This window comes from Coffea eugenioides, chromosome 5 (genome assembly GCF_003713205.1).
Source record: "Coffea eugenioides isolate CCC68of chromosome 5, Ceug_1.0, whole genome shotgun sequence".
NCBI lineage: Eukaryota > Viridiplantae > Streptophyta > Magnoliopsida > Gentianales > Rubiaceae > Coffea > Coffea eugenioides.
In genome coordinates this window covers 45047988-45063824 of record NC_040039.1, presented here as the reverse complement: position 1 = coordinate 45063824, position 15837 = coordinate 45047988, and the positions used below count along the sequence as shown (strand labels likewise).

The window sequence follows — 15837 nt, the reverse complement described above, 5'->3', positions numbered from 1 at the left end:
TGACAAAGCTAGCGAACACCCATGAACAAACTTCCCGAACCCGATAAAACCACATGATTGTCTTATTTCAAAACTACCAACACAACAATCATCGAGTCTCCTTGTCCATCAAAAGAGCACAACACGTAGAAAAACTCCACACGATAATTCAACCTCACAGGATTCCAAGACAGACTAGCGTAACATATTTTTGAAAAGCCTACTCGGTACAAACATGCATAGAAATCTAGTTGAGTGAGCCGAATGATCATTTGATTTCCTCAGCTTCCAAACTTTTGATGTCCCGGGTACCTTCAGTTGCTAGCCTGACGTAGTTCTGGCCGCACAAAATCAGCATCTGCAGTCACTGAAATGTCTACACTAGGTCTCAACTGGGCACACACTTCAATAGCTCCGTGCACAGGATCTGAGAGGAAGTTGCTGATGAGATCCCGGTTAATGGGAGAATTATCATCAACAGCCACTAGTGCCTGCTGTGTGAGAACGTAATCAAATCTGGGTGCCCACTTCCTTGATCCCAACCGTGCAGTTGTCGAACAATTGTCTACCATGAATGCTACCCCACGAGCATGCATGAAAGGATTCAAAGAATCCACAGCCTCAATCACACTCTCATTTATTATTTCTGAATAGGAGTGACCTTTCTTCCTCAGGATCTCAATCTGGTTCCCAAAAAAAAAATGAGTACTTGTTATTCCAGTCCAGAAAAAGATCATGTAGAGCATGCAAAGTTTCTTTGTTTAAATTCCGTTCATGATAAAGATCCAGACTCTTGGAAGGAAAGACGTTAACAAACAAATTTTGGAGAAATTGACACGGCACACCACAACAACAAATTATGGCTAGTCGTCAAGAGTTACACATGGATATTTTTATGCCAAGAAATTGGGACCAACACTGATGAACTTCTACTGATAACTAAAACTGTGAGGGAAGAACATTCAAACATGTAGTTTACTCAGGGAACTTACCTGAGCCATCATTAATGCCACGAAGACACCAGCAGTGAAAGGGTATAAGGGGCCTAAATCACCAGGTGGTCGTGCGGCACGAACCCTCTCACCTACTTTCCACATCCTTGTCTGGTCAATTTTGCCCATTGGGAAGGCAGGTAGACCATCTTTTTCCTGCATGAATTAAGAAATCCTTCAAATGTAACAATTCACGACTGCATAATAGTACATTCATGAGTAACTGTTTTCCATAATCACATGGAAGTCTTAAAACTCTGAAAACACAAAATAACAACATAGAAGCTACTCTCAAATAAATATGGAAAAATGTTGATTACAAGATACAGTATAACGTGAATTAGAGCATACATAAAAACGACGTCCAGCCAAAACAACACTCCGGATCTCACTTCCAGTAGCAACATCTTCATAGCATTCATATAGGATATCCATGCAGGGATAGTACGAAGCACTATAAGCAGTCTCAAAATCCTTCTTTCCTTCCTCGGTCAATGAATTGTAAACAGCCAGCATGCCCTGTGAAAGAGATCAACATCATCAATTTCAGTTTATTGTACTTGCAAAACTACTCTTTTTCCAGTTAAGTCATATTGTAAAACATTAGTGCTGAGGGAGCTGGAAAAATAACCAATACAAAATCTGAGAATGTCAAAAGGACAGGAGAACGTGAGTCGCATAGACTAACCTTTGTCGATATGGTTTTTGAAATAATTCCAGTTACACTCTCAACAGTGTTCTTGTATGCAAGATCTTCACTCATTCCATTTTCAGTATACCTTCTAAACAATGCCTCAACAAGCCCATGCACAGCCCCAAGTAAAATGCCTACAATAAAATTAATAAGTAACAGTTTGCTAACATGAAACTGACCATCGCAGAGGAGTAACTCTCACCTCTCTCCCCAAAAATGTCACTCTTGTATTCCTGTTCCAGAGTAGTGGCAAAAGTAAAAGGAGAACCAAGGGCAACCGACCATCCCAGGGCAATATCTGTAGCTCTGCCATCAATATCCTACAGATGTATTTTTTGAAACCATTAACTGTAGACACTAGAGAGCGTACATTACATCTCCACCAAAACAGACACACAAAAAAAGGGAGTGCATTTATGTGCGTGTGTGTGTGAATCTGTGTATATACCAGAGTGAGAGAGACAGACCTGATGAACAGCAAAACTAGAATTTATTCCAGCACCGTTGATTTCTTTCCCTTGCACATATAGCCTCCTTACAGATGGACCCATCCCCTTGGGACAAACAGCTATTACACTAAAATGCTTAGGGAAATCAAGTCCCATTGATTGCAAATGACCAAGAAGGAATCCATGGGAAAGCCCAAGAATGCTATTTGGCTTCATGTGTGAAAATACTTTCTCATAGGTATCAGCCTGCAATTGCATATAAAATAAAGTTTGAGATATTCTTTCCAACCTTCAAAGTGAGGAAACAAGTAAAGCAAGTAACCTAAGCACAAGAGACAAAAGAAACCATCTAATATCCTGTCATATACTAATTAGGCTTATAGCTCAATGAAGATTGAGTCTAAATGAGTTCAATGTCAGGTTCAACAACTTTCACTTCTTAAGACTTGCAATAAATTGCCAGTCTCATTCTTCCAGTTAGGAATCAAAACAGAAATAATGTTTCAGAATTATCATTTCTGGACATCAGAAAATTCCAGGACAGAAATGATGCAGCAGATAAAAAAGGACAGATCAGACAATACAGTAACCCAACTTACAACAACAATTTACAGCAGACTGAGAAGAAAAACTTGCCAGATTATGCTACATGAATTGTGGAAATACTCCAGACAACTTTACTTCAAAAAATTAACATAAAGGAAAGCATCTTTTTGCAAAAGTCAAAATCCGAAAATACACAGCCTCATCTAAAAGCAACTTTTTGTGCACTCTAACAAATAAGTTTATTCGGTTTTACAAAACTCTTAATCTAGTATGACATGAAAGAAACAAGAGCAGCTAAGTTTTACTTTGGTGTAGCTCACAAAAAGTGAAGCAACATAATGAAAATGAAGACTAGCAACTGAAAAATGGACCCACAGATAATGTAGGCGTACAAACCTGGGCTGCATCAGAAATTAAAAGCAACACAAGATCACTCCCAGATACGGTCTCCCATATGTCTCCGAGGGTACCATTCTCCTCACTAAACCCAGCCACGCGAGCCTCATCAAACGAACGAGAACCTTTCCTCAGGCCAATCTGGGACAAGTCAAGTAGGAGAACGATATAAGCTTCATTTCAAAAAGCTTGCAAATCAATTTGTCAAAGTCCCTAGAGGCCAAAAGGAAAATAAAAGAATACAACACGTAACCTTGACAACAACATCAGACTTTGCATCAGCAAGTGAATCTCTCAAATTCTGAGCTTGAGCAGGCCCCTATAGAAATGCAACTTCAGTGAACTTCGATCTTAACATAGCATAATGGTTCACATAATGCCAACCAAAAAAAAGCGATTTACAAGTTTCCAGAAGAATGCATCATATAAACCAATGACTATCAAGAAATCGACAGGGCATCGCAAGCATGAGATAACAATTTTTCAATGGGCAATACAGGATAAACTCTTAATCTCTCAGGTGCCAAAGTGTGGCTCATAGACTTAATTTTTCTTAAGCAAAGAGGTTACTAGAGCTCATCATTGAGTCCTCAGGTAGGCGGCCTTAGGATGGCAAAGAGGCTCATTTAGTTCGCGTTTTTTAAGCAAATTAGAACCATGATTGCCTAAACCTACTAACTCTCATAGTATGTACAGTCACTAACAAGTCAATTATTTTATTTCAAACCTCCAAATGACATTTACACCCTAAGCCCCAGGAATCTCAAAGTCTTAAATAATGATAAACAAAGGGACAGAGCAACAAGAGAACTAAAATAATCAGCATAAGGATATAAACTATATAGTTTCCAGATAATAAAAAACCTGAGAACCCCATCCGATAACTCCAATCTGCTTGATTCCCTTGAAAGCATCCGGCAACAGCTTGAACAAATCCCTCCCTCCTCTCACAATATACTGCATTATCCAATAATATCATTAATCATCAAAAACATTTAAACAACACAAAAATCCCAGAAAAAATCGACTAAAAAGTTAAGATCTTTATAAGTATGCACCTCATCATGACCAGCAAGGTTGATTTTCTCTTTCTTGAAAACCTTAGTATCGAAATCGAGGGAAGTCTGCGGCTTCATAGCTGGGGGGACAGATACCATACGAGCGGCGAGGGCTGAGCCGCCACCACTAGCAGCGGATGAAGAAGCGGCGGCGCGAGCACTGAGGGTTTTAAGAGAAGGACTTGAGGAAGAAAGGAAGCTGAGGTTGTTGAGTTGGGGTTTTAGGGTTTTTGAAGCACTGGTGGTGGCGTTGGTGGTGGAGAGCGAGAAGGAAGTCGCTGTTGCTGTTGCCGCCGCCGCCACCATGCCTGGCTGCTAAGAGAGTTCTGAAGTGTGTGAGGTAAGTCTGAAAGCTGATATGTGGAGCACAGAGAGAAAGAGGGGCTTTCTCAGACCAGTTTTGCCCGTTTTTATATAGCGGTGCTGCGTTGGAGCATATTGGGGTTGTTTTGGCATTTGGAGCTAGAGGTGGGCGCGGGTGGGTACTCGTCCCATTTACCATTTGACTGGTCCAATCCGTATTTTGCGGGTTAATCATTTTTTAATCCTTACTCGTCCTGTCTATCAACGGGTATCCTATAATCAGATACTCGCTAGATAGAGTCGGATCAACGGATACCTACCCCGTCCCATTTATCATTTTATTTAAAAAAAATAATTTATATCAATTTAATTTTATATTTTACACATTCATCTAAGATTTAATAAATTTTTTTTCTAAAAAAAGGTTTCTCATCAAGAAACAAGCATGTGAAGAAAATATAAGATAAAGGAAAAAATTAAAAGAATTCGAAATCAATAAAAGTTTGAAATAAGTAGCACAATTTTTAATATATATGTTCCACATTAATTAAACTTTTTTCTATAAAATATAAGATCATGGCCTCTACAAATGAATCTTATAAATAAACTATAGTCTCTCATATTTGTAATGCAATTTGTTCAATAAAATTACTTATTTAGTTCTTATTATTTTATAGTGTTTGTATAAAAATAAAAATAAAATAAAAAATATATATGCGGGCGCGGATCGGATACTCGCGAGTTTTTAATTATGTGACCCTAACCCGCCCCGCATCTTAGCGGGTACCCGACCTTCTTTTGACCCGATCAAATAATAAAAATCGAATATCCTAATTTTCGGATCGAATCGAATCAGATATGACGAATTTTCGGATTAGCAGATAATTTTACCTACCCCTATTTGGAGCAACTAAAACCGTATAGTAGCACTACGCTTGGCCAAGTTTTGCACGTTTTTAGTGTTGAGGTGCCTTTACAAAAGCAAAAATGTTTTTAAGCATTAAAGCATTTTTAGAGTGTTTGGTAACTTCAGACGGATTTACACCTTTAAGGCTTCAAAGTTCAAATTGCTATGGAGTTATTTATGAAAAGAATTACTTGGACTCTTCACTTTTGCCCTGCCGTGCTCGTGTCCGACTATTCATTTTGCAATGTCAGCAGAATTTGGTACTTGAGTCTGAGTAATATGGAAAAGAAATGAAATGGACTCGTGCGTTCGAGTCGAGTCTACTCGACCTCGACTCGAGGTAAAATAACTAAGTTCGAAATTGAAATTGAACTTGTCGAATTTTTAGAATTCAAGCTCGAGTTCGAACTCGAACTCGACTTCAATTTATGTTACTTGAGTTCGAACTCAATTTTAATTTAAGTTACTCCAGTTCGAATTTATTTAAATCTAATCAATTCAAATCAAGTTTAATCGAACTTATTTGAGTTCAATTAAGCCTAATCAAGCTCACATAATAAAAATTAATATTTTACATATAATTTTAAATAAAAGATATTATTGATATTTCATAATAATAAATTAAAAAATTAAAATATATATTATAAAAAGCTCAATTATGCTCGTTGAACCTTCGAATGCAAAATATTAAAACTCAAACTCGATTCGCTACGTCTTCAAACAGCTCGAGGTCGGGCTACTGATCGAGTAGCTTGACTCGAGCTGCTCGGTCCAGCCTTAGCCCCGAGTTGTTGATGGCTTTGAGGTAAAAGAAATGAACTTGGAAGTAATACTGTAGCAAAGCTAGTATTCCCCTCCTAAATATAACACCAGTTCCAGGCTTTCTCCGCCTTTCAAAAAGAAAATTATAGCACCAGTCCCAATCAGAATTACTTTACAGTTGCACATGTACCGTAGATTCGGATTCGTGATGGACTCTAGCTTTAGAAGGAACCAAAAAAAAAGAGGATTTAAGAATTGAATCAAGGATCTTACATCACCTAAGTAACATCTCGTACGAACCGAGTTGGATTTTTAGGACCCAGCCATAGATTGTATGAAGCATAGGAATTTTTTGGAATAAAGGCCCCACTTATCAAATGAGTATTTTAGATGTTTGCTTACTATAAAATTTGTAAAAAAAATTTTTTAAATGTGTAAATATTTTCCTTTTTTTTTTTTTCTTTCCTCTTATCTTTTTCTCCCCCATCCCACAACTAATTTTCCTCCTCCCTTCCTTTCCACTTCTGCCGCCAGTCATTAGCACCCATAATCTCTCTCTCCTCTCCTCTTCCTTCCTCCTCTCCTTCATCTTTCTCTTTCCCTTTCCTCCTCCCTTCTCCCCTCTCCTCTCCCCTACCCCGCCACCCATCCCTTCCCCCTCCTCCCTAATTGCGCGATCAAGGGGGAACCAGGAAAAGAAAGGATTTAAGGATTGAATTAAAAATCTTACATCACCTAATTAATATCTTGTACGAATTGAGTTGGAATTTTAGGACCCAGTCTTTTGAAATAAAGGTCCCGTTTGATAATTAAATTATTTTCATATTTATTAAAATTTTACTATAATTTACTATAAAAGTGGCGTCTTACCAATTGTGTCACTTGTGAAGAAGAGTGCCTCTTCTGTATGGGCTAGGAAGTGATATGACCACATTTGATATTTCTGGACCTACAAAAGTGTTGGCGAAACTTATTCTGTAGAGTGGGCCGTGGAGGGGTCATCTCTCCCCATATACTGAGACAATGAGATGGATTGCCCCAATTCACTGGGGTTTCCATCATGGGCTCTTCAGGTCATTTTTATCAAATTGTTTGGTTTGACAAGGTAAAATCTGACACATTTGTCCGACTGAAAACAGTTTCTGCTAAAAAATAGAGATGACTCTTCTTTTTCTCTAATCACCCGTAACACTTTCTTTTTTGTGCCTTGTGTCTTGGGTATTGTTGTTGCATTTTTCTTCTTGATTTAATTTGATAATTCAGTACAAAAAAAAGGCACAAATGTTCTTGCTTCAAATTTGAAATGTTGAGATATTTTTATTGTAACTTCAAATAAATTCGTAAAATTATAGTATTAGGTTTATGTGGTTGCCATGACAAATATTTCTAAAACAAAGATGTTAAGAGTTTTTATGGCTCCCTCAAAAAACGAGAAAAAAAAAAAAGAGTTGTTATGGCCAATGGATTGTGGGTAACCATTGTGAAAGAGTGATACAGCCCACTGGATCCATAAACTGGGCAGAACTACAACCAGGATGCAAGCAGCCTCGAATGATTAACTTGTGGATTTTCATAGACAACATATGGTTTTCAGGTTAATTTCACTTTACACCCTTTAACTAAACCTAAATTTCTATTGTAGTCCTTAAACTTAAAAATGAGACACTTTAGTTCCTAAATTATAAAATTTGTCCGATTTAAGTGATATCGTTAAGGATGTGAGACAGATTTTATGCTTAAGTGGGTATACTTTCCTTACTTTGGGGACTAAATTGGAATAAATTTTATCCTTTAGGAACTAAAATGAATAAATTATATATTTTAGGGATTTAAGCACAATGAATTTTATAATTTAGGAACTAAAGTATTCCATTCTGAAGTTTAACGATCAAAGTGAGAACTTGGATATAGTTTACGGGGTGCAAAGTGAAATTAACCCTATTGTTTTTTGTTTCCCAAATCCTATGTAAATATAGTTTTTTTTTTTTTTTTTTGCATTAAATAGAGTATCTAATTTTGGGGGAAAAGAAGTATCCAATTTTATGAACATGTTGACAATCATGGAAGGCGTGGATCTTATAATTTCTACCTAAGGTTTTGCCCTGCAAAGCAACAAAATAGCATCTTTGGATCCAAAATTTAGGTGATTTGAACAGAGTCAGCAACTTGACTTGAAATAATATTAAAGAAGCAGATGAAGGGAAATGGTTTATTGTCTTCTCAGGGCCAGAGTTGACTCCAAAAATATATTATGGTGGGCAGGTAATTTTGCAGGTTATTGCTGCTGTTTGCTAATAACGCCTTACTTAATCATTAGTAAAACAGAAATCTGATCCCATTTGGCTATCAATTCTAATAATGCTTTTTGTTTAATGGGATTATCCAACTAAACCGTAACTAATCACTAGGAATCCAACGTTGGTTCTCTGTTTTTAAAGCTTTTTTTTTTAATTTCCAATTATTATTAACCAAAGGGAAACCCCAATTATAGTCACTGAGTTGATAAACAGAAGATTAAAGAAAATTATGGTTGAGGTGAAACTTTGAAAACAAGATTAATACCTTCGGATTATATCAAGTTATAACTAATTCCAGCGTCATTGAATTCCTAAATTAAAATGATCAAGAGCTCTTTTTTTTTCTTTTTTCCTTTTTTCATAGCACAACAACGTTCTTTCTTGCAAATTTTGCTAATTGAATTTAAATATCATTTTTTAAAATTTATTTAAATTGACCAAATTTTGCATCCCAAGAGGGCCAACTATTTAGGAACTGTGGTAAGTTGACTTCAATTTGCTGAAGTTCACAAATGATGAGTTGACTACTGTGAATTATTATGTGATTAGTTGATGCTATTGTCATTCCAATTTATTTATATAAAATTTTGCATGAGCATGCAGTCATGATCTTCTAAATCATCTTTTGCCTCAACCAAACAGGTACACACATGCATATACACCTGGGTACTCAGTTTCTTCAAATTTTCTTTAATCAGAAGGGCCAGTGGATGGTAAAGTTAGATGACTAACCTTAAAATTTTGCTAGCCCACTTATTTGCCTAGCTTATTTTATTTGTTCAAAGTTTTTGGGGTCTGTTTGGCACCAAGTCTCTGATGGGCCACTTTCTTAATTCTTCTAAATTCTTTAGAAAATACTTAGTCTTTTTGTACTAATCAAGAAGATGTTCTCTTAGATTTCCACTATACATTTTTAAACTACACCATGACCTATGAGCTTGTGCCTCTGTGCTGCTTCTCTTGCTGTTATTCTGAATCACGTTGGTAGGGAGGAAAAGCAAAGTCAGGACAAATCAAGCTTTAGTGATCATAAAGTTGAAGAGATCACAAATATCTTAGCTAAAGCCAAAATGAATTTGTTTTCAAAGACTAAAGGTATAAAGTTGCTCTAAAAACAAAAGGAGCCGCGTGAATGTGTGTGTTTGGATGGGTTCTTGTTCGCCAAAAATTATTTGATTCCGTGGTAAATATGCATTTTAATGTCCTTTTTATTTTTTTAATTATTTTTTTTGTCTCACATATATCACAATTATTTGGTCTTGAGACGAATATTTTTGCCTTTTTTTTTTTTGTAGAGGGAGTGTCAAAAATTGTTCAATTAGGAGCTAAATACAGTTTTTCCTCACTATAATTTGAGTTCATAAACTAAGGATATGTGCATACAAGCTACGAAAACAATCTGCACACTTTTGAGATAGTGCTAGAGGTAGATCTTGTACACATAATCACCTTTTACTAATCAAATGGATAAGCAATAAAGGCAAATAAAGGCAAAGAAGAAGACAGAATCAAGCTGAAGGGCAGATCCAAGACAAATAAAAAGCCTCCAAAGACCAGTGAATTAGTAAGCGTACAAGTAAATGGCTGAGGATTTGCAATATTTGAGCTCAAACTAACGTGTCTTTATCAGTTAAGTAGTCAAAGTAGGTAAGGGAGTGATTGGCTCAATCAAAGTGGCGATGAGCTGGTTACTTACTCTCCAGGGGCCCCTACCACAACTTAGGCTGATGGCCTACCTTTCTTGACCCCGAAATTTCTGACGTGTTTAGTATAAAATTTTCCACGGACTATATGCGGCCAAACAGGACTTCCAAAAGGAGTTTACAAAGAGCAGCACAAGGTTCAAAAAGTATATCCTAGAAGACAAACAATTAATGGATGTCCACGTTGAATAATCATACAATGGTCTCCAAAGTGCTAAAGAAAAATGATTAGATTAATGGCACCTCGCACCCTTTATTAGATTTTGAAGAAGTTTCTTGGATTTATATGTAATTTCCTAAGTGTTGGGCAGAAAGTGCTAATTGATGACTTTAAGAAACTTAAGTCACCACTTCTTTTATGAAATGAGAAAATGCCAAATGCAAATCTGGAATCATAACCGGGCAACTTCAGCAGCTTCTTTCCTATGTTTTTTTTTTTTTAATTTGGAATAAAAAGTTTGGGTAGGTTCAACTTCGCCCACTGCTACGGGTCAGGACATGTCTTGGGAATTATAGGTCGCTGACAATGATTTTTTACGGATATTACACAAATGCAGTTCTCATATCGACAACGAAATTCGAATATAGGACTTTTTGTGAGAAAATAGTCCGTTTTTGCCAACTATACCAACACAGATTTTTACAGATCGTTCACTAATACAGTATTTACATTAATAATGAAATTCGAACACACGACCTTTTATGAAGAAATGATCCATTCTTATTATTAATTGAGCCAATTTGTGTTAGCGATTCTTTCCTATGTGAGCCATCTAAACTAAACCAAACGTCTTTTGTCGTACGTAGTTACATTAAACCAATAATTTGGTCATGTAAAATTCCAGAAGAACTTCATATACAGCAAACCAATTTTTTCACTTTTCTTTTTCTCAAAACTCCTAGTGCAATTCAATCAATATAAGTGAACAAGATCTGATAAGTTATATATGTACAGTTAATACAGCATTAAAATGTCAAAACACGTATGGATATTGACTCCAAATCCACCAAAAGATGTACAAGTAAAGTCCAACACTAGTGGAAAAACCGATTACATGGATAATGCATTTGGAGAAATCAATTCATATTCAGCATAAACAACCAAATCCATCACCAAATCTTTCAGACTTTGTCTGAGAGCTACCCGTAAAACAATGCACTCATCACATCTAACATCATTTTACCATTTTACTTCAATTGAGAAAATTTCTGTAATTCTCTTGATTGCATGCATGCATCACAGTCATTGGCTGCAGGTCTGAATTCTGATGAGCTGCAAGTAAGAAATTCAGTAATGAGTTTACTAATGGTAAATATATATTTTTTATAAGGAGAAATATTTGTTTAAAATTTCTGTACTATAAGGACCATGACTTCATTTTGCTTTCTGGGGCAAGTTGGTCAAGTTCTTGTGAAACTGTCCTTTTCTTCTTAACAGTAAATGGCAAAAGTTTATATGAGTTTGGTGATTACTGATTAGCCGCCTCCTTTCAAAACCATTATAGTATTTTATTTTCTTTCATATTATCTCAAACTCAATACAACAGTGAATTAAACAAAGAGAAGAGACTTAAGGCTCTGAAGGGCAAAGATTAAAAAAAAATTTGGATATCAAATTTTTGTTAAAAAAAATTTCGCTTGTATTATAAACACATTTTTCTACTCACCTTTTTACATTTTCAATCACTTTTTTATTTCACATATATCACATCACAAAAAATGCTAAAATAATTATTTCAAATAATATTCTATCCAAACAGTGGTTTATTTGAGTAGCATTTTTTCTGGTCTTAGAATCCATGTTTAGATTCTTGCCACCTTTTTCCCCTTTTAATAAAAATTTTAAAACCCTGAAATTAAAAAAATTGTAGAAAAGATTAGTGAAATCATCCCAAACTCCAGAAAATAGACAAAAAATGGGGGAGTCAATTTCTAGAGGTATTAAACTAAAAGAAAAACTCCAAAAACTCCCTCCAAAGTGATGGCTAATCAACCTAGCTTAGGGTTTAAATACTGGGTGTGAATGCAGCAATTACTCACTTCCAATCCCACTGTTGGCTGCTAAACCAGCCAAACAACCAGCCACCCCTCCATCCCCGCCACCTTCTTCCGGCCACCCCAGCCACCACTATACCTCCATTCTCGCCTTCATTTTCTACCTTCTCTCTATCTGGGTTCTCCCTTGAATCTCCAGCAAATGCCTCAAACCAACCACAAAACTTAGTACTACCAGTGTCTTGTTCATGTTGAAAATACTTTTCTGTCCCCAAAGTTTCCCACTTTAACGGATGGAAGTCAATAAGACAGCTGAAAAAGTAAAGCTCAGTTCAAGAATTCTGAAATTCTCTCACCCTATGTTTTCTGTGTGGTCATCTCCAACAAACCGTCCACCTGGCTCACGCTTTTTCTGACAGAAAATAGCTTCATTTTTGCGTTGTTACTGTAAATTTTGAAGGGATTTTTTGGGGAGGGTGAAAAAGATGGAATTTTTTAATTCTTTCAATGGGTTTCCTGAGAATTATGGGTATCAAGGGACGGTGAAAAATGGGTCGGGCTCATCTTCTTCACTGATTTTGGATAATGAAAAAGGAGAGCTAGTGAGGGCTCTGGTAAGGCCAGGGCAAAAAGGGGTTAATGCAGAAAAGGCATTGGTTGCTTTGAGGAATCATAGTGAAGCTGAGAGGCGAAGAAGGGAGAGAATTAATGGTCATTTGACTTCTCTCAGGAGTCTAATTCCCGGAACAAGTAAGGTAAAGATTTTCCACTTTTGCTTTTGTTCTGTTTTCTGTTAAGAACTGCTTCCATATGTTTGTTAATTCATGTCAATCTTTTGATCTGATGTTTGAGTGTTAATTCACAATAATGGATTATTCTGAACTCGATATAGTCATGTTCCTTATGGATAAGGGATGGACCATGTATGTACTGTTGTTTATAAGTGCCACTCCAAGGAATACGTTTGCAAGAGTTGTCTGGATGATTTTGGATATACTCTTGGTGATGTTTTTATGCTTTGTTTTCTTTATACTACAAGTTATTAAGCTTGCTATTTTTGTGAGCATCACTCGTTTTATGCAAGGGAACACGGACTTATTTACACCAGCCCGTGGTTCAATGATTGATCTGGTGTTAGCGGAAGTTCTGTTATTGATCTCCTCTTTTCTGTGGCGTAACAAATGCTATTTTGCACTATTTTAATTGGCAGCTGAAAACGGTTTGCAGTGCTTCTGTATGGAGCGGTGGTTTCAAACTCACGCTCAGAAGCTTTTACTGCACAGCTCTTGTAGGATTAAGTTGGGATCAAGCTTACTGTATTGTTTGATCTTCGAACAAAACTTGTAAAGTAATTTGGGATTCAAGTTCCGTGTGTCGTTAATTCATGAAATAGTTTTCAAAACTATCTTTTGCAATTTAGAGTTTCTTCATATGGCTAGATAATTCTTAGCTTCTAAAATTTCTACACATGGTTGAAGATTCTAGAAACCCATTGTTGGTGCACTTTGTTGATTTACACTTCAAATATGCTATGGTGCGTTTGACTTTTATCATGAAACTTATACAGTTGTCAACTGGCTTCTCATTCTATAGGTCATGCTACTATTACATGTTACATGATATTAGATTGGTCAAATTTGCTTCATGTTACATGAATTATAGAAATGCTAGATTAGCTATTGTTTTGTTGATTACCAGATGGACAAGGCAGCATTACTTGCTGAAGTAATTAATCATGTGAAGGAATTGAGAAAGAAGGCAACTGAAGCTACTAAGGGTATGCTTGTGCCAACAGACACCGATGAAGTAAGAGTAGAAGAACACCAAGCAGATGCAGCTGGAGAAGCTTCGTATACGATCAGGGCATTTCTTTGTTGCGATTATAAGCATGAGCTTTTCTCTGATTTGAGACAAGCTCTTGAAACCCTTCCTCTGAAAACAGTGAGTGCTGAAATTGCGACCTTAGGAAGTAGGATGGTGAATGTGTTTGAGATGACTGGTTGTGACCAACAGAATCTTGAGAATTCTGAGGGACGCGAGCTCCTTGTAAATTCAGTTCGTCAGGCTTTGAGGTCCGTACTTGATAAATTTTATGCATCAGAAGAGTTCTTGTCAAGAAATGCTCTCTCAAACAAGAGACGCAGAGTTTCTCTCTTTAATGCTTCAAGTTCATCTTCCTTAGAAAACTTATGGTGACAAGGTGACGTTTACAGATAGGTTGGGTTGTGTTTTTTGTTTCTGCTATTGTAAGTTTTCCATTATCCAGTCGATCAGGTGCAAGATATAGGGATATGGGGATTGATGACATATGCACTAGCATATACTTCTTCTGCTTTAGGCACAGAAAGAGATGTATATGCCATTGCATATGCCATCTGTTGTACGTGTATGAATCTGTTGTATTTCTTGCAATATATAGAACGAAATCATGAATCATAAGAAATATTCCTATTTATTTATTTACTCTTATCATATGAAGTCATGTCCTCTGCCTTGGCACTACTGATAAATTAGGAAATTGGATTGAAGTCACGTCCTCTTTGTTCTTTATTGCTTTAAGAAGGGAAAAACACAGAAATTGGAGTTTAAGAAAAAGCTCTACTATGCTTTGATGTAAATTAGGAACTGAAAATATACTAGCATATTTACCATATGGAAACACAATGATGGCATCAGAAATTTATAACTTTAAAGGATAATATTCTTCTAGGATAGGAGGGGCATTAATATACACCCACTATGATGGCTTTTCAGTGTTTGTATCATGGTCTCAGATGCCCATGATAGTGCATGGCGGGTGCCTAGAATGTGCTAATCCAGTGCATGGAAGCTTCGATCACGTTCATCTACTCTTATGCAACTCATAAAATATCTGAAGTAATCAGTCTATTCTATATTTTGATGGGAATAACTAACAAATTATTTGATCCACGCTCCTGTGCTTCTGAACTTCCCACGATTATCAACTCAAACCATGCAAGAGAATCTTCCCCCGTTCTTCTTGAGCTTGTTAGAAAGGATGGATTTTCTATTACCTTGGAAATCTCCGAACTCGTTTTACTGATTGTGGTAAAGTAGAGAATTTTGGATTCAGGGATTACAATAAGAGGCTAACATGAGCAAACACACAGTTGATCTCTTTTGTGTTCTGGAAAATTGTTAGCTAGCTCGCTTCTCTTGGACTTTTAAGTATAATCTAAGGTTTTGTTCCACGGAAATGGTTCAATTATCAGTCTAGTAGTTAAATATGTATAAAGCCACACAGTTGATTTTGTCCTCTCTCAGGCTTTGAAAGCTAAAAAGGCTAATTTAAGATTGGCCATACCGGACTGCAGGGGTCAGTACAGTACCTGTGGGAGAATTCTAATTATAATGCATTGTTATCCCTGCTACTAGACCATTGCATGTATGGTTGATGGCAAATCCAGTGCAGAATTGCTAGGCTCATCTGTGACGTTATTATCATCCTTCAATTTGCATGTATAAACTAATTATGGTGTTGCACGAGTTATTGCATGTAACTAGTGAATTAAAAGATACAAATGTACGATGGGGAAGGGAGGCTAAACAACTTGCAGCTAATAATCATATCTTGCTGCTTGCTTGCATTTTATAAAAATTCCAGTCAATTGTCCTTTCTTCAGAGAGTTGGTACTGTTATCGTCTTAAGTATATGATTTTTGCATATTGACTTCACTTCTGTTAAATAATGTGGAACTCTTGCATGACAAATCTATGAAGAAAGCAATTGAAAAT

At 36.5% G+C, this 15837-nt stretch overlaps 2 protein-coding genes across 2 annotated transcripts; one reads left to right on the top strand and one right to left on the bottom strand.

Annotated features, from left to right (window-relative positions):
• Positions 1–40: 40 nt before the first annotated feature.
• On the bottom strand, positions 41–4504 carry LOC113770595 (ketol-acid reductoisomerase, chloroplastic). The gene is made up of 10 exons (XM_027315107.1): positions 4115–4504; positions 3921–4013; positions 3310–3375; positions 3057–3197; positions 2133–2360; positions 1868–1985; positions 1660–1799; positions 1323–1490; positions 972–1127; positions 41–662 (listed from the first exon to the last, which is right to left on the bottom strand). The coding sequence occupies exons 1-10, from the start codon at positions 4418–4420 to the stop codon at positions 294–296; spliced, it is 1785 nt and encodes a 594-aa protein (XP_027170908.1). The 5' UTR covers positions 4421–4504; the 3' UTR covers positions 41–293.
• Positions 4505–12143: 7639 nt separating this feature from the next.
• Positions 12144–14520, top strand: LOC113770816 (transcription factor bHLH30-like). Its single transcript, XM_027315404.1, has 2 exons — positions 12144–12836; positions 13780–14520. The coding sequence occupies exons 1-2, from the start codon at positions 12567–12569 to the stop codon at positions 14275–14277; spliced, it is 768 nt and encodes a 255-aa protein (XP_027171205.1). The 5' UTR covers positions 12144–12566; the 3' UTR covers positions 14278–14520.
• The last annotated feature ends 1317 nt before the right edge of the window (positions 14521–15837 follow it).